General features: G+C 38.4%; 1 protein-coding gene across 4 annotated transcripts in view; it reads left to right on the top strand.

The window, feature by feature from the left end:
- The window catches only part of dennd4a (DENN/MADD domain containing 4A), a 31,942-nt gene extending 14,411 nt beyond the window's left edge, over nt 1-17,531 (top strand). For 3 of the 4 annotated variants that reach the window (XM_082182099.1, XM_082182101.1, XM_082182100.1), the window contains 17 exons: nt 1,248-1,381; nt 2,080-2,212; nt 2,323-2,529; nt 2,663-2,791; nt 3,879-4,023; nt 6,538-6,660; nt 8,615-8,734; nt 9,601-10,475; nt 10,995-11,220; nt 12,330-12,421; nt 12,508-12,683; nt 12,767-12,872; nt 13,482-13,700; nt 13,858-13,975; nt 14,697-14,859; nt 14,948-15,012; nt 15,647-17,531. In XM_082182099.1, coding sequence (XP_082038225.1) covers nt 1,248-1,381; nt 2,080-2,212; nt 2,323-2,529; nt 2,663-2,791; nt 3,879-4,023; nt 6,538-6,660; nt 8,615-8,734; nt 9,601-10,475; nt 10,995-11,220; nt 12,330-12,421; nt 12,508-12,683; nt 12,767-12,872; nt 13,482-13,700; nt 13,858-13,975; nt 14,697-14,859; nt 14,948-15,012; nt 15,647-15,783 — 3,168 coding nt within the window. In that variant the 3' untranslated portion in view covers nt 15,784-17,531. Of the gene's footprint in view, nt 1-1,247; nt 1,382-2,079; nt 2,213-2,322; nt 2,530-2,662; nt 2,792-3,878; nt 4,024-6,537; nt 6,661-8,614; nt 8,735-9,600; nt 10,476-10,994; nt 11,221-12,329; nt 12,422-12,507; nt 12,684-12,766; nt 12,877-13,481; nt 13,701-13,857; nt 13,976-14,696; nt 14,860-14,947; nt 15,013-15,646 lie in introns of those variants that run through there. The other variant, XR_014209233.1, reaches the window with a different exon arrangement.
- Nucleotides 17,532-18,765: the final 1,234 nt, after the last annotated feature.

Genomic DNA, 18,765 nt, shown 5'->3' on the forward strand with positions numbered 1-18,765 from the left:
AAAAGTTTTTTAAAAATATGTATTCCATCTTATATATATATATTTATTTACTTGATGATATGAAAATGACACATCAGGCTCTTAATAAAACGGTTATAATAGCATTTACATATACCTCCTGACTCTGAGGTAGACAGTTTTTCATCATTTTTTTAAAAGACCTGCTTGAACTCAAACTTACTACTTTGTTAAAAATGGGGAGAAAAATCTAGGGTTTCAGACTTTATTTTGTACCGTATTCACGGAAAGTGGCTTTGGGCATCCTGGTGCGTTACATAGCACTTTAATTGTAGCCACAGTCATCGATGCCGTTTGATTGATCTAAAACCTTCTCAGGGAAACTCATTTGGAAAGCCCAGGAAGAGCTCGATTCTGTCCTGTTGCTCTTATTGTCTGTCTAATAATATTGTAACATATGATCCAAAACCCTTTTGCTGACTCTGAGGATGCTTTACAGAGGCTTAAACTGATTTTCCCTCTATCAATAGATATAAAGTCATGTTTTATTTGATAGCATTCCTCATTTCCAGTGTAGTACAGTGGCATGGGTTTTATGATGCATTTATAGTCCATTTACAGGTCTTGTAGACAGACTTTGTCTGAAGGCTAAATGCACTGTGGCTCCTCCAAGCCCTGGCTAGCCTATAAATTGCACTGGAACGGTTTCATGCGCCTCAAGCAAAACAACATATTAAGCATTAAGTCCAGGTCAGTGCACTTCTAGTGCATCTGTGGCAGATGGGGAGGATTGGATGGAGTCTAGGAGGATCAAAGCTTCTTGGTGCAGATGTGAGATCAGTCGGACACAGCAACGTGGGAGATTATCAGGCTCATTTACACTAAAACTTGTGCTCCGTCTGATCTGAGGTCAGATGATCTGCGCTTAAAGTCTCTTGGCTAACTGCAGCATGTCCAGACAGTGGAAAATCCCTTGGCATGGTTGTATGGCAGAATGTGTGTCTTGTTCCAGATTCAGTTCTCAATTCTGACCAAAAATATAGCTCTGGAATGACATGTGATGAGTCAGTTTAAAAAATATAGTAAAATGGAGTTGCCATAAATATTCTCTCCAGTTCCTCTTTCTACTTTTATTTTCCACCTTTTATTCAGTGACCACTATTAACAAACATGTAGCCTCTTAACTAAAACATGATCTTTTCTCCATCATGGGTCATCATTGCTTATACTGTGTGTTTTTGTGGAAACGGAAAACAGTCCATGTCTAATGAAGTGTGTTTTTATTCTAGATGGACAGCGATAAGCCAGAGGACACAAGGCTTATTGAACTTGACAAATCCCACCGCAGCGAGCACACGGTCTACATCACCCCCCCAGAGCTACCGGCACTTCCAGAAGGAGAGGAGCCACCTATGGTTCATAGGTACAACAGACGCTTCTGGCATTCTGGCTCACAAACTCCCATCCACACTGTTATACTGTGCTTATAAACAGGTCACATGGCATTGCAGCAATAGCGTAATCCCCTTCAAAACCTCTCCCAGGATGCAGCATGTATAATACACCTCTCTAAGGATCCTTTCTACAGAAACTCTCACTAAAGCAATAAAACACACTCCTCCGAGAGCATGTGATTATGTTATATTAAGTGGATCTGTTATTTCGGGATTTAGTATTATTTTGTTACAATGGGGTGTGTTGACATTGAAGATTAAAATTGTCCCAAGATATTGAATATTAGCCTATTTTTAGTTATTTTTAATTTTGTCTTTACGTGGCATGCTGTTCATAGTTTAAAAATCATGAAATATTTTGCTATATTGTTTTTTGTTTTTAAATAAATTGTCATTTAATTTTAGTAACAGATTTTCTATTGTTTTCTTATACATTCTGTGAATTTAATTTCTATTAAAAATAGAAATAAAACATATTTTACTGGATTGTAAAACTGCTACTCTGAGAAAATTGTTTTAATCTGTTGATACCCTTGAAAGGGTTTTTAATTAAATGAATCCAAATTTATATTATAATAAATAAGAAAGAAATAAACTAAACATATCAATCAATAACAATCAAGTTGAAGTGAGGGAGAACAGTGTTCATACTGTTGATCTCTTACAGCTACAGCGGGTTCCCTGTACTGAACACCCAACTCTGTGAGCTTCAGGATGGTCCCAGAGTCCCCAAAGCAACATCAGCCGTGAGACACATCAGTCCCATCAGCCCAGCTGCCATTTTCAGGCGCTCCCAACAGGTTGGTATTTCAAACACTAATCTCATCCAGATCACACCCCATGATCCCACTTGTCAAGTCTTTCCCCCTCCTCTCTAATGCCCGTTCTCTCTGTGATCCTCCCTCTGTAGGAGATCAAATCAGCCCAGAGGATGGCTAAGACGTACTCCTCTATCCCGCAGATGTGGTCCAAGTGTCTTCTCAGGCATTGTCACGGTCTGTGGTTCATCTGCTTGCCCGCGTATGTCAGTGCCTGTCACTCTAAGGTGCGTGTGCTGCATACTGCCTACGACGTGCTGAGAAATATGCAGGACAAAAAGTTGCAGCCCCCTGATGAGGTAGAGTCGCCTAACAGTCTCCATTGATTGGTTTTTTTCAGTTGTTAGTACAGTTTGTACTGAACCTAGACAGCGGAAATTACCGCCTGTGTTGTGGTTTTGTAAGTAATGGTTTGTTTCTGCTCCAATGGAGGTGTGTTACCGGGTCCTGATGCAGCTGTGTGGGCAGTATGGACAGCCTGTTCTGGCTGTCCGGGTTCTTTTTGAGATGAAGAAAGCCGGAGTGCAGCCTAATGCCATAACCTATGGATACTACAACAGGGTGAGCGCAGTTTTCTTTTGTGCTACATGGAGACAAACTGCAATCTAAAAAATCATAAACATATATATACATAAAAGATCTATTCAAGGCATAATTACTTTTGGTTTTGTGTTACGCCACATGATACAAGATGTCTGAATTTTGATGCCATTTCCTGTTCAAATACATGCAGTCACCCCAAAAACTTTTTTTAATTTATGTATTTTAATTAGATCAATATCAAAATGACATGTTTATCCTTCTAAGTAAACCAGTTTTGAATGTACTTTGGGTAGTACTTTCCTTTTTTCTGGTGTTTTTCTGGTTTTTGAGGTTGAAGAAATGTTAACAACATGTCCAAGTTACATGTGCTTAATTTGACTAGCCTTTACCAAGTGATTAATTTTCGCCAAAATATCATAGTGTTTGAGTGGAAAAACAACAAAAAGACAACAACACACAATTATTTTTACCTAATTTTAAAAGTTGATGAACATTTATTTTGTTATCCAACTTGTGCACAATTATATGGTTAGTTGCAATTTATTTAATTTGGCACTTTTTCTAGTAGCCACAACTAGAACAGACATAATCAGGACAGATCTGCAACCCATTTTTGGGTCCTAACCACTGCCCTGGCATCGTTTTTGTGCAAACGCCACTTGGTTTGATATTTTGTTATCTAATGCAACAACAACATTTGTACATTTTAAATGTCAGAATGTACTTTGTACATTTAATGTACATTTTAAATGTCAGAAATCTACAAAACAACTATATAGGTGTGTTATATGCTGTTGCTTGAGGGCCTCGAGCTGGCAGCAGATCTGGCATGTTACTCTGTTTTTCATGCCTGTTATCATTCATTACACAAAAGTGTAGACTAGCAACAATTTCCCTGTGGGCTTTACAAGTTGTCCCAAAATACTAAGAGGACACACTCACAGAGACATAAGTCTGGGCAGCTGAGTGTTGTTCCAATTCTATCAAAGTAATTACAGCTAGTCCTTGAGAGACAGCACAATCTACTTATGATAATAAGAGGCGTTGCACTGTAGAATTATTTAGTTAATCTGTGTGTCTTACTGTGGTGTTCTTCTCTCCCCAGGCCGTTCTGGAGAGCACATGGCCTTCCTCGACCAGAGGGGGATACTTCCTGTGGGGAAAGTTGAGAAATGTGGTTCGGGGTGTGGTGCTGTTCAAACAAGTATGGAGGAGGCAGACCACCCACCAGAAAGACACCCATCTCTCTGGTAAAACCCCCAAACCCCCAACATTTCACACATTTCACAGAAGTGGACACAGTCTTTAAATAGCCTGCAAAAACAAAGTCAGATCCAATCCAGAAAAATGACACATGATTATGCTGCCTGACAAATTGTTTAAAAAAAAACAAAAAAAACATTGATGATCTCATAATGTACTGTAAAAGCTCCAGAATTCATCCAAGATGGAGGATGAATATCTAAAATATCTATACAAAAATCTAAATATGTCTAAATAAAATTAATTGAGACAGATTTTACCCAATTTTACTCAATTATGGCTATTTTTTATATATGTATATGTAATGTAATATGACTATTTTACCCAATGTGTGTTAGCTTAGGAACATGCTATCGGAAAACTCTTTTGAAATCAATTGTCTGAGTCTCAACGCACTTCATGTGAGAAGAAATTATGATTAGAATTTGCCTTTGAAGATCCCTTCCAAATTGGCTGATTTTGATATTCCATTTTGGTTAGGAAGTTCACATATGCAGACACCAAGGCAGCTCACTAGATTTTGGAACATAATTCATTATTGGGCAAAGGCCATAGAGTTTGGGCCAGGTCATTATTTGCTTCATTTATTACTTCTACAAAGTAAAAATCATTCTGACTATTTAGGACATTTCTGTTAAAAATAGTTACGACTTGTTTCTTTGAGACGCAAGCCTAGCCAAAGGGAGCATGGACTCAATATCATTTCGCACTGTCAAAAAAACTTTCCATCATTTTACACAGAGGCAGGATTACTTGAGTTTTGTGCCTGAGGGAAGTACCATCTCCCAGCTATCTCACCCCTCCTCACTCGGGCCTGATACAGCCTGCCTGCTGAACCAGAGAGGCTTTAATGGGTCCAATTAAGATGAGAGTCGATAGCCGCCTCCTCAGCCACCACAGTTCACAGTCTGCACTTGATGTGATCTCCTTTCTCACACAGCCCCCTGTAAACAGCATATTTGAGAAGTGCACAAGAGGGCTTTAGTAATTAAAACAAGCTGCCTCAACACCCCCCCCCCCCCCCCCCCAACCAACTGCAGCCTTGTCGTGCAGATCGAATTAATCTCGCACACAAAGGACTAAAATCCTGATTGGCTGATTGCATGCTGTTGGAGCCATTTACTTTTCAATGCATTTGTCCAGTCCTTTATATTAAAGGGGTCATCGGATGCCCATTTTCCATAAGTTGGTATGATTCTTTAAGAATCGGGACACACCAAGGCAGTTTTTGTGCGTCGGCCGACTAAGTTTTCTCAGTGTGTTCCGCACGGTTCCGCACAGTCGGCTGAAATTGGTCATCGGCTTTTTTTCGGCCGATTCGAGAGAGAGAGAGAACTCTGATTGTCTGCTCAGCTTAGTGAACGAGTCAGTGCACGAGAATAATAGCAAAACAGTGAGCAAAGAAGTCAAAACGGTACAGATAGAAGGCTGTTCTAATGTTCCGTCATCTTACATGAGTGTTCCTTGGCGAATATTTCAATATTAACATGAGCGGAGTGGAATAAAGAAAGTGTTTAGCAGGATTGATATTCAAAACAGTAAGCGATATGATGTAAATATGACATCATATTGCTCAGAAAATCCAAACGGCTTGATTATTGAGAGTGTTTAGGTTTTCTGAGGATTAAATGGATTGTTTTCATTGTATGGTGGTTGTGTCCACACACTGCAAAGACACATTTATATGCAAACATATTATATAAAAGTTAATTTTGCATCCGATGACCCCTTTAAACTAATACAAACTATCATTCAAAAATTTGGGGTAAGTTTTTTTTATTTTTTATAAATTATAATTAATCAAAAGTGACAGTAAAGACTTAAACATTGATACAATAAAAAAATTATAAATATGTACCTTTGAACGTTCTATTAATCTAAGTTATTACAAAATTATTACAGTTTCCCCCAAAAAATTAAGCAGCATGACTGTTTTCAACATCGATAATATAATATAAAAATAAATGCTTTTGAACACCAAATCTGCATATTATAATGATGTGGGTCATGGGACACTGAAAACTGCAAGTAATGGCTGCTGAAAATTCATCTTTGCCCTCACACAGAAAATTTATTTCGTTAAGTAAAATTTCAATTATATTTCATAATATTGCTGGATTATTATTGATTATGAAATGTATGTTATGGTTTTTAATATGTGTATATAACTTTACGACTGTTAAGGTAAACAAAAATCAAAATACCATAAAAAAAATATTTTCCTTTTGTAAAATAAATTCCTTTATTTTATCTTTTGGGGGGATTATTATTACTTGATATTTGATGTGCTTTGAAAGCCCTCAACATCTTCGTACCATGTGGGTGGATGATTTTTTTATTTGGATCAGAAAAGTCACTTTGATTGTGTTCTTTGATTGCTCTTTTCGCTCTGTTGCCACTTTGAAATATGATGCAATCTCTGGGCAGAAAACTGTTGTGTTTTGAAACATGTTACTTGTTAGTTCTCCAGCTAACTGTCTTTTATACTTCTCTATGTGCAGATGCCAGTGATCTCGACAGTGTCAGCCATGGCAGTCTGGACAGCTCTAACGATTCTGCGGAGCGAGCTTCCATTGATACAGACTTCACTAAAATGGATTCCAGTGATGACAGATCCAGCACAGGTACCCGGGCTGCTTTCAGTCTGTCTGTGTTCTCCTTCCATCATCAGTCCTCCACTGCGCTCTCGGCACAACGGGACGTGCCTCTCTCTCTTTCAGACTCATCAGAAGTCTCTAGGAGAGTAATTATTTTTCACTGTGGGAGTGAAAAGACATCTCTCCCTCGTTGTTGTTTTTTTTCTCGCTTTCAGTCTTTTCTCTTTTTTTCAAGCACACATTAGTATAACACATTTGGTTCAGTGGACAAAAGCATAACACCCATTCACATGCCCCCTCAGATGATCCAACTGAATTTTGAATGCAACTTCCAAAACAAAAACAAAAAAATGTGATAAAATGAATGATTTCATTAGGAAATACACTTCTGTTCAAAAGTTTGGGGTCAGTAAGATTTTGCTCACCAATGCTGCAATGATCCAAAATACAGTAAAACATTAATATTATTAAATATTATTAAAATAAATGTTTTCTATTTTAATATATTTAAATTTTTAATTTATTTCTGTGATGGCAAAGCTACATTTTCAGCAGTCATTACTCCAGTCTTTAGTGTCACATGATCCTTCAGAAATCATTCTAATATGCTGATTTGGTGGACAAGAAACATTTATTATTATCAATGAAAACTGTTGTGCTGCTTAATGTTGTTGTGGAAACCATTATACATTTTTCAGGATTCTTTGATTGGAAATTCAAAAAAGAACAGTAATTATTTACTGTTTTTAGTTTAGTAATTATTAAATTGATTTAAAATAGAAATCTTTTATAACATTATAAATGTCTTTACTGTTACTTTTGATCAATTTAATGGATCCTTGCTGAATAATAGTTTGTTTTTGTTTTTTTAAGCTGACTGTCCCAAACTTTTGAACATTAATGTGCAACATTTTCACAGTATCATTAAACTGAGATGGGTCTACCCATCATCTACTTACCCTCATGTCACTCAAAACCTTCCTGTGGAACACAAAAAGTGATATTTTAAAGAATTTTCAACCATTTTTGTCTGTAGAATGAAAGTTAATTTAGTTCAAAACAACATTAGACCCCATTAACTTTCATTATATGAACAAAAATATACAGTATACAGAAAAGAAAAGAAAAGAAATAAGCAGGATTACTGTAGGTGCCTGACGCCCATATCTGAGAATATGGTAAAAGACAGAGAAGAAAGCCCCTCTATATGTTCGAACACCTTTTTGAAGTATTCCAAAGCTATAGGCGGTGATGCCCATGGAGGAGATCTGAGAGGTTGAACAGAAGAGACTCGCAGTTAGCGAGCAATCGCAGACAACAGTGTAGCAGGAGTCTGACTGAGCAGTCGAGAAAGGAAAAAAGGAATGACTAATGGTGTTATTTTAGCTCACCTCTGGAGGCAGTACTATGATGTGAACTTTATGCCCCATCTGCTTTCTCAGTGTAGCTCAGAAGCAGTCACCCTGTGAGTGTCTTTCAGTGTGTTTCTGCCCGATTACAGAAAATGTGAGAGTAAATTAGTGCTCCTTTTTGATGTTATGCTATCAGGTCATGATGTTCTGTTCTAAAATAACTTTGTTTGAAGCCTTTCTCATAAGAGTCTCTATCCAGCGGCATCAAATCATCCAAAATCTGTAAAGTAAAACTAAAATATCCAATACAGATTTGTCAGCCATCAAAAAAAGATTCCATCATATTAGCCCTGCAAAAAATCTCACCAACATGAAACATTTATGAGGATGTTTTTTTTTTTGTGCAGGCTATTATGTTTTGCTAAAAAAAAATTGTTCAGAAGTGTTTTGTTCTGAATTGCACTGAATTGTCTGTTCCAAAAGAGCAAAAACACTGCTTAATGCTAAAATGAAGACCCAGATTATGCTAAATGTAATTTGTCCATCAGTGTCATCTTTAGATTCTGAAGAAAAATCAGTTGAGAACCAGCGGTCTTAGTGTTTGTTTCTGTGTATTGTTTTGATTCCAGGTGGTCAGTCTGATCAGGGCTATGACTCTCTGTCTAAAGAGGAGGTGAGGTTAGGAGGAGGTGAGGAGCAGAGCTCATCTCCAGACATGAAAGAGAAGAAGGACAAAAACTCTTGCTCAAGTGAGTAATGGAGAATTCTTGTGTCCCCAAACATACAAAGGGTATGTGTGACACTGAGGACTGGAGTAATAGCAGCTAAAAAAAAATCGGCTTTGCCATCACAGGATTAAATTACATTTCAAAACGCATTAAAATAGTAAAATATATTTCACAATGTTACTGTTTTATCTGTATTTTCGATTAAATAAATGCAGCCTTGGTGAGCATAAAAGATTTCTTTCAACAAAAAAAAAAACTTACCAACCCCAAACTTTAGCATGTGAACGATAGTTAAATTAGATTAATATACTGTTATAAATATTGTTTATGGTCATTTCAATACAACTAATGTAAAAATATTCAATTTATTTGTTTTTAAAGTGGAATTGCATGGCCTCACCCTGGAGTTGGTTCACCCTCCGCCTATATTACCAACCAAACTAAAACACACATTCTTTCCATGAGTGTTATCGTGAGAAAACAGTCGCAAGTTAATTATGTAAAATGCGGTTTATCATCGTGCAAAAAAACAGAATGCGCAAGCTTTTGTGTCAGGTTGTTATGTTGTAATGCTAAATATAATGGTAGAATTGTGTGTATTTATGACTCGCCGGGACCCGATGTGAGATCCACCAATCAGAGAAGTTCCTGAATCTCGATCTGATTTTGATTGGATAAAATTAATGGAGAATGTTTGGTGTTTTGGGATCTGCGCCTATGCTGTGCAGCATTCAGTAAAAAGGCAGTTAATTTGATTTTAAACATGCGAGTTGCAACTCTTTGCTTCCACCTAGTGGTAATGTGTGGCACTGCAAGTTATTAAACTACTTGTTTATTTGCTTCTTTTTAACAAGTGGCTGTTTTTTTCCTCTCATTTCAATGTTCAGTGTCTCAGACTGTACTCTCAAAGATAGAAGATTCATCCCTCCTGGTTAGAACCCATCCATCTGCAACCAATGGTGAAACCAGTCATTTCCTTTCTGAAGCTTTCCCAAAGACAAAAAGGCCAAACTCCCTGGATATTTTCGGAGAAAAGCCCGTAAGGCCCAGCACACTGGATCTAACCCCGAATAAGTTGGTAGAAGGACTCTGTACTGAATCTGTTGAAGCACTGATAGAAACGGAAGCAGTGGGGGGCGTTGTGAGCCCACCTAAAGTTGCCGTGGAGAGGACTGCTAGCAGCATGGTTGCCATGGAAAAGAGAGTTGCCATGGAGAGGGAGCACATCGGCGTGGAGAGGAGCGTGAGCTGCAGCGGTGCTCTTGGTCGAGTGGTTAAGAGGACGGGTATTGAAGCAGGGTTTGATCCTCTGTCCCTCATGGTGGCTGAGACTCACGTCCACAGTGATAATGCGGACACCCCCACCACCCGCCGACACCTGGCTGAAGAGATTCATCACTACATGAACAACATAAGTAGCCCGTTAAGCCAGCGGTCTCTCAGTGTGGACCTCAAGGGGCACCAGACCCCGTCCCCACACAGCTCTCCCTGCTCCTCCCAGCTCCAACCTCAGCCACGAACACGACTCTTCTCCTCGCCTTCCCTTCCTCAGGGACGAGTGCGCCGGGTCAGGGAGCAGCGGCCCACCTCCCTGGCCTCCCCTTCCTCACCTACTCCCTCCTCTTCCTCTTTCTCCATGGACTCTCTGCTCACCCCGACCCTGGACGTGTTCAAGAGCAGCTTCCTCTCTGCTGGGAAGGGCGTCGCTGAGAAAGCCAGCCGACTGTATTCACGGCTTTCCTCCCAGACGTCCATTGCACAGGTATTCATGACATTAACCATTTATGAAGTTCTGGAACTGAAGGCCTTGTCTTTTTTTCCCAGAAAGAAATACTTTTATTCATCAAGGATGCATTAGGTAGATTAAAAGTGACAGTAAATTATTAAATTGTTACAAAATATTTCTATTTTGAGTAAATGCTGAAAATATATATTTTTAAATGATAATATTAAGCAGCAGTTATAATACTAAGATACCAAATCAGCATATTAGAATGATTTCTGAAGGATCATGAGACACTAAAGACTGGAGTAATGATGCTGAAAATTCAGCTTTGCATCACAGGAATATATATATTTTTTTAACTATATTAAACTAGAAAATAGTTATTAACTAGTAATAATCATTTTGTAGTAAATTGTAATAATATTTCACAATATTACTGTTTTTACTCTATTTTCAATCAAATAAATGCAACCTTGGTGAGCATAAGAGATTTATTTCAAAATCATAAAAAAAAAACTCTATTTACTCATTACTAATTTTTCTCACCCTCACCAGGATTTAAACTCTGACCGGGTCAGTGTGTCTTCACTGGGGTCAGGTGACCCTGATTGCTCCTCTCTGATCGAGAGTGATTCCTGTGTAGACCCCGAGGGGCTCTCTTCCCCCCAGCGGGATGCCGCCCAGCCCGTCATGCGGCCCAAAAGAAGCCCTTACAGGAGCGGCCACTGCCTAGAAAGCCCATCCGCAGCACCTCGACTCTTCCGCCAGTCCTCCCTCACTGGTGAGTGTTTAAAAACTTTTTAAAGACTGGTCGGAGATTATGACAATAATCACGGTTATTTTATCCTATTGACTGTCCTAGATTTTGTGTTGTATATTTCTAGGGAGTTTTTCTTGACAACCATTGCATTAGAATAATACATTGCATTAAAATAATTTTCTTTACAATATAAAAGCAGATATAAAAACACACTTAATATTTATCTCACACAATATAAAAGGGATGTACGGGCTCGGTAATAAGCAAAACAAGTGACCAACAATTTTGTGTTGCTAATCAGGATCTCTTTCTACCTCTGAATTTTTTGATTTGGGTTTTCCAACATTGGGTTTTCTAGACGGTGAATTGAGGACGTGGATGAAGTAAGCAAAATGGTGGATCTTAGCAAAATGGCTGGAATTACTTACAGCACATTTAATATTGATAAGAAGCTAATGTTCATTTGAAATGCCTCCCCTATTCGGGCAGATCTTTGAGGTTTCCCCTGAATAAAATATACTAAAAATAGATGCTGTGCTAAGAAATTACTCATCAGGCTCTCTCATGATGAGTAATACTCGGTATATTTCGGTCCTTTGTCAAGGTTACAGTGTTGTACAAATTCAAAAGCAAGTGAAGGCGATATGTTTAAATACTTGTAAAGGAGGGGTCATTCTAAATGTGAATAATTCAATTGTAAAGATGAGCTTATTTGTAGTTTTCTGGGCCATAATGCATGATGCTTTGGGTAGGTGATTAAGCATGTTTTTGCATATGGAGTGCTGTGTGTTGTTCATTGTTTCTGCTCCAGCAGCTGCAGAAGTAGGCCAGTAGACAGGGCGGTGAGTGTGTCTGGCTCTGCAGTAATGGGGTCTGAGAGGGGCTCTTTAATCAGGCTGACGGGGGTTGTGCTGGAGTGCTCCCCAATCACTTGCATCCGCATACACGCTCTTATCCCAGACTTCTGTAGAGCCTTCAGCGCCATCAGAATTAGCATTCATAATCCCTGCAGGCAATCACCTTGAAATGAGACTTGTTTTTGGAGAAGATTGTTCTCTGATGAAAAACATCAGCTCTTCAAAGCGCCTTTTGCCGCAGAGAGTGACTTTTATTTGTCTTTCGTCCTTTAGGTCCATCGCTGACAATAACGAAAGCTCTGCAGACCTCAGACGTGTGTTCTGAGTCGAGCTTCACTCCGTCCACGCAGAATTACGCCATTGAAGTGAGTTATACTTACTTTGAATGACACATATGTTTAAGTATTCCTGTAGCAGGAGGTATTGAGGCTAACTTTGATTGGCTTTCTAGGTACGTATGTCCAGTTGTTCACACTGTAACACCTGTGAGAGTTTGGTGTATGATGAAGAGATCATGGCTGGATGGACAGCTGACGACTCCAACCTCAATAGCACGTGCCCCTTTTGCGGCTCTCCATTTCTACCCCTGCTCAATGTGGAAATCAGAAACCTGGGTGACCAGCAAAGGTAATTTGGTCTCCAACCAAATCAGTAGACATTTCTGTAGAGATATTCACCATTTCAAACAGTTTTCTTCCGTTTCTACTCAGATCCCCCTCTCAAGACACACATACTTGCCAGACAGACACCGAAGATGAACTTCCACAAGTTTATGATGTCACTGGCAATCTATCCAGCAATGGCAAAAAAGACCCTGTAAGTCTACAATTTCAGTGTTTTGTAATCATATTTTGTTATCATCACTTTATTATAGTATTAATAGTGATGGATAATACAATGTACCATGTTTTCCAGAATATAAGTCTTGATTCATCTGAAACGTGTTGCTACTTATATTCTAGACCGACTTATATAATGTAATTAACATCAAGCAGGCAAAACTGCCCATTTGTTTTGGATCCATGTATGTTCAAAAAACTAATGAACGCAACGTGCGCAGACCCAAAACATGAACAAAGCGCACACATTGTATTTAGTGCAGAATAAGAGCTGTACATGAGTGTAAGTTTATTTGTAGAGCGCATTTCCCACACACTGGTAGTTTCCATTTCGCTTTTTAAAAAAATGTTTAAAAAAAACGCTTGGTGCTTATAATAATGGCTTACAACGGGGATCATGTTCGTACAGTCTGACAAGCAACGGTCGTAAAGGACTATTATAAATCGCCCAGTGTCCACCCGGGTTTATTTTACGGGAAAATATGATATTATGTAATATTATATAATTATATGTTTGTGAAATTGTGACTCAAAAGTTGGTTCAGTTCATTAGGCTGGTAGTTATTTTAGTCTTACTGTGCTGTAGGAGCCAGTCACCGTGCCCTACCTGAGTCCTCTGGTGCTTTGGAAAGAACTGGAGAGCCTGCTGGAAAACGAGGGAGATCAGGCCATCTCATCTGCAGCCATTGTGGATCACCACCCCATTGTGTTCTGGAATCTGGTGTGGTGTTTCCGTAGGCTGGACCTGCCCAGCAGCCTGCCCGGACTCTATCTGAGCTCCAAACACTACAGCAAAGATGCTCAGGTGGGTCTCAAGAATTCTTACATGATCTTCCTTTTCCCATTTCCCATTTCCCAGTTTTTTAATGAATGAATAGTTGTAAATGCTAGAAACTGTTGGTGATGCCACTGTATTTCTCCATAACAGCTTACATCAATGTTATGTACATGTTTTCTTGCAGTCTCTGCAAAGTTTTACGTCAGAAGACAGTAAAAATGTATTGGTCCAGATCCTGTGGGACAACCCCAGACTGCATCAGGACCCCATTCAGTCCTGCTACTTGCTCTGGAAATCATATTGTAAGAATATGTCCTACAAACTCATTTGCACAGTGAAAAGTGAGCTTTATGACTAAATGTGCACAAAAGTTATTCTTGGACAAATATTTGCAACGAATAATCCTGTTTAGTCTACGGCATGAGTTATGCCCCAAACAATGAGGCTTTTTTTTTTTTTAGCAGAGGTGTGACATTATTTTTCAACGGGTACATTTGCATCGATCCCTGTTCACACTGATCCGCGAAAGGACTAAAAATGCTGTATTATCCTGCTAGGCCAGTTGTTGGCGATGTCACTTTTGTAAAGAAAAACTACTCGCCTATTGACTGAACACATAATACACATGTGCATGACGTCATCGTCCTCACAAATTCGTAGTTTACACGGAGACGATAACGTAATCGTTTTCAAAAACGTTTTAAAAAGTTGCTATTTTCAGGCCCCCAAAATGTATTCATGTAAATGGATGAGGCTCATTATATTTTATATTTCATCTTTATATTTCATCATTATTTGAATTACTGAAAATAATTTGTAATAGTTTTAGTTAACAATAACAACACTTCCTTAGGCCAGTAAGCACCCAGCAAACCCCAGCAACTGCATAGAAACTTTAGGAAAAGCATTAAATGTACTAAAACCCTCCTCAAAACACTTTAGCAGCTGTAGCAGTAGTTTAGCATGAACATCACAAGCAGGTACCGGCCATCTACATCATAGTGTGTTCATGTTTTTTAATAGGTGCAAATCCTGCGGTATCTGCCGCCCTGTGGGAGGAGGAGCAGGCTGTGAGCTTAGAGCTGCTGCAGGGGGTCGTGAAGAGCATCCAGAGGAACGATGTCTATCAGCCCATGAGTCAGATACTGCAGATACTGGGCACCAGACTGGGCTTCGAAAGACAACGGTAGGAGAATAAATGTGCATGAGCAAAGAAAGACAATTTTGACAAGCTAGTTTTAATGACTAATTTCTCTTTATTTTTTCATATGCAGGAGCTTATATAGAGACATCCTGTTCCTGTCTTTAGTGGCTTTGGGCAAGAGTAGCATAAGTATCGGTGAGTTGACTCTGTTGGTCATGTATTATACTACTGTTCTTTAAGTGACATGAAGGCCAAGTATGGTAACCCAGTATTTGTCCTCTGCATTTAACCCATCCAAGTTAGCTCACACACATTAGGATTAGTGAACACACACACACACACACACACACTGCAAACCGTGAAACACACCCGGAGCAGTGGGCACTGGGCAGCCATTTTAGTCATCCTGAAAAATGTATCATGATTTCTACCAAAACATTAAGCAGCACAACGGTTTTCAAGACTGATAATAATAAATGTGTCTTGTCCACCAAATCAGCATAGAATGATTTCTGAAGGATCATGTGACACTAAAGACTGGAGTAATGAAGCTGAACATTCAGCTTTGCATCACAGAAATAAATTGCATTTTTAAAATATATTAAAATAGAAAACAGTTATTTGAAATGGTAATAATATTTCACACAATATTAGTTTTTACTGTTTTTGATCAAATAAATGCAGCATTGTTAAGCATTAGACGCTTCTTTTAAAAACCCTAAAAAATTAATATTGCTGACCTCAAAATTGCTGACCTTCAAAGTACATCAATGAATTCGCTCAAAGTGAGCACTAGCATCATTACTAACATCTTCATTTATTCTCACAGATGCATTCGACCGTGAATACAAAATGGCATATGACCGTTTGACACCCAGCCAGGTCAAAATGACCCACAATTGTGACCGGCCACCCAGCGCTGGAGTCATGGAGTGCAGGAGAACCTTTGGGCTGCCCAATCTGTGATTCGCCTCCTCTCGTTCGTCCCTCCTTCCTCACATCCATCACACAGGACAGCATCCTAGATGTCCAAGGCCCATCCAAAGAAGCAACACTTTTATTCATGAGATCCTGAACATTCATCGTTACCAAAGCTACCTCTGGCTCCCATGAGGACTCCTTCGAAACCGTTCCTGTCTGTCTACGTGACTGTTCTTCTTCATACACTTCCTGTGAATATGCCACCTTATTATGTCTATGATAATGTTCATTACCTTATCTTCCCCCTTCACTTTTGCTCTGCCTAATGTCTTTACCCTCGACCCCCCTTTGGAAGCTTTGGGTCATATTCAAATCGTCTAGCACCGCTCAGGTAAAATTGAGTTCAGAGGTCATTATAGATTAGGAGCAATATCATTGTGCTCAGGTCATTCCTTCACTCCATTCGTTCACGTTGAGTGAATCATGGAGTGGATTCGGGACCAGTAGCTGTAGAACAATCAACCTGATCACGTTTAGGACGCGTAGAAGCACAATGAGCGACCCCAACAAACACACACAGTCCTCTTTTGGCCGTCTAGCGGCACTTGTATATTTCACATACAAAGAGACTTTTGTGTACATAGTCTATTATTATTTTGAATATTTGTATTATACAGTTATATTTTAAGACTGGAATTTGTTAATTGACGTGTCTCCATTTGTAAAGACTGTTCGTAGTGTATAGGTTCCTCTTTTGAGCGTGTGCTGTTTGTCGTCCTGGTCCTGGAGACCAGTCGTATGGTGACCGTCAGTGACACTGTTGTCTTGAGGTACAGAACTGGACCAAATATAAACTCATGACTCACAGTTTACAATGGTGAGAAATATGTTTGATGAGATTTTTGAACTAAGAAATGCCTTACCTTGGGGCAAAGAACAGTACGGAGACAAATTTCCAACAGGGTATAAAGAGTTAAATGGCTAGTATAAAAGAAAAAAATGGACTGTTAATATAAATATGAAGTCAGCATTTTACACACATTTACATAATCCAAAGTGTTTGCCATGAAGGTACATGTTTGTTTGTTTTAAACATTTGTTTCTTATATTGTGCACGGATGCATAAACATGGGTCCCAGTTGTCAAGATCCATAAACAAAGTACCTGAAGCATACAAGCACTTATTTTTACTCAGTTAACTCTTTTCAAACTAAATATGTGGTAACTGGAACTATTATATTTTAATACTGTTCATTTTTTTATCATAATGTTAATTGAAGATGCACTTTGAGTTGTGTGGTTGGTAAGAAGATTTCTTAAGTTTAAATGCTCCTGACAAGCGCAGTGGATTATGGAAAAAATAATGATACATGTAATTATACACAATGACATATTGATGTTAATGCCCCAAGTGAACAAACAAACAAACAGATAATACTGCCCTAATAACTTTGTTTATTGACCTAATGCTGTGTAAAACTACAACAATTTACAATTTACACTGCTGCTAATATTTTAGCAGTTTTTCTATCACCTGCTTTTTACATCCATAATATGGCATGGTAGTGAAACAAACTGACCTATTTCATGACAAGCTACAGTAATTTAAAGCAGTTAATGTGTAAGGTGATATGTTTTGTTTGTTTTTTTAACAAATAAGTTTATGTTAGGGCAGTGTGCTTTACATATCACTCCTTTTGTTACTTCTATTTATATTTGTATATATCATTTTGTCAGATCTGAGCCAGGTCTATCAAATTGTTTAGAACTGTAAATAAACACACTTAAATCGACTCCAGTATGTTTCTGTTGCCGCCACTGGTTTGTTCAATGAAAGAGAGAGACGGAAAGTCGCATTTGAAACCCCATTTAATTTTGTACTGCCCCAATAAGTGAATATTTACAATGAGCAACTCCCAAGAGAGAAATCCACACAATGTGCGACATTCAAAAAGAACAATCATTGCCTCTATTCAGTACTGTTCAAACAGCAGTGTGACATTTGTATGGAAATTCACAACTGTTTATATCAGTCATACTGATTACATTAGAATTTGTAAAGAAGTCTTGTTATATGCTTGATATTCTACTTTTATGATGGAAAAAATCATATTTTACATACAGCACAACATCTGCATTTAAAATGCTTGCTAATGACAATTTTCCATGTTACAAAAATAATTCCATTGCAAAATGATTAAATTACATCATTTACAATAAGCTCACAATTTCTCCCAATGTGGTGAATTCTGCAGACACTTTCAAAAGAACTCACCCATAGCTAGCTGAAAACGCACATCAAATAATACAATCACAATATAAAATTCTCCGATTTCATCAAAAATATCTTAATTTGTGTTCCTAAGATGAACGAAGGTCTTACGGGTTTGGTGATTAATGACAGAATTTATATTTTTGGGTGAAATCACAAAACAAAATGCACACAAACATGTCCCTGCTCTTGATATACAATCACTGATGAACATCTTTGTTTTTAATTAGAAAAAAAATGAAATAAACGGGCGGATTAGAACTCAGAACCTCTGGCACCCTTAAAATGGTTAGTTCACCCAAAAATGAGAATTCTTTCATTAATTAATTGCACACACTCATGTCGTTCCAAACCCGTAAGACTACCGTTCATCTTCAGGACAAAATTGAAGATCTTTTTGATGAAATCTGAGAGCTTTCTGTCTCTCTCACTGACAGCTATGCAAATAAAACTTCATCAAAGCATCACTTCAAAAATTCATAGAGATAGTAAAACTAATCCTTATGAATTAAGCGGTTTAGTCCAAAATTTTCTGAAGAGACACGATCGCGTTATATGATGAACAGATTGAATTTAGGCTTTTATTCATATAAACATTCATCAACTCACACATCCGTTGTGGTAAACGGAAGCTTGTTCGCTAGACGTGTGAGAACCAGTGAAGTTCATTCTCATGTGTGACGCCGCACGATTGAGCTTTCACAAGAGGTTTGTTCTTGTGCATCAAGCAGGTTCGGTTCATGTTCGGTGATCAA

This window comes from Leuciscus leuciscus (genome assembly GCF_965113295.1).
Source record: "Leuciscus leuciscus genome assembly, chromosome: 10".
Lineage (NCBI taxonomy): Eukaryota > Metazoa > Chordata > Actinopteri > Cypriniformes > Leuciscidae > Leuciscus > Leuciscus leuciscus.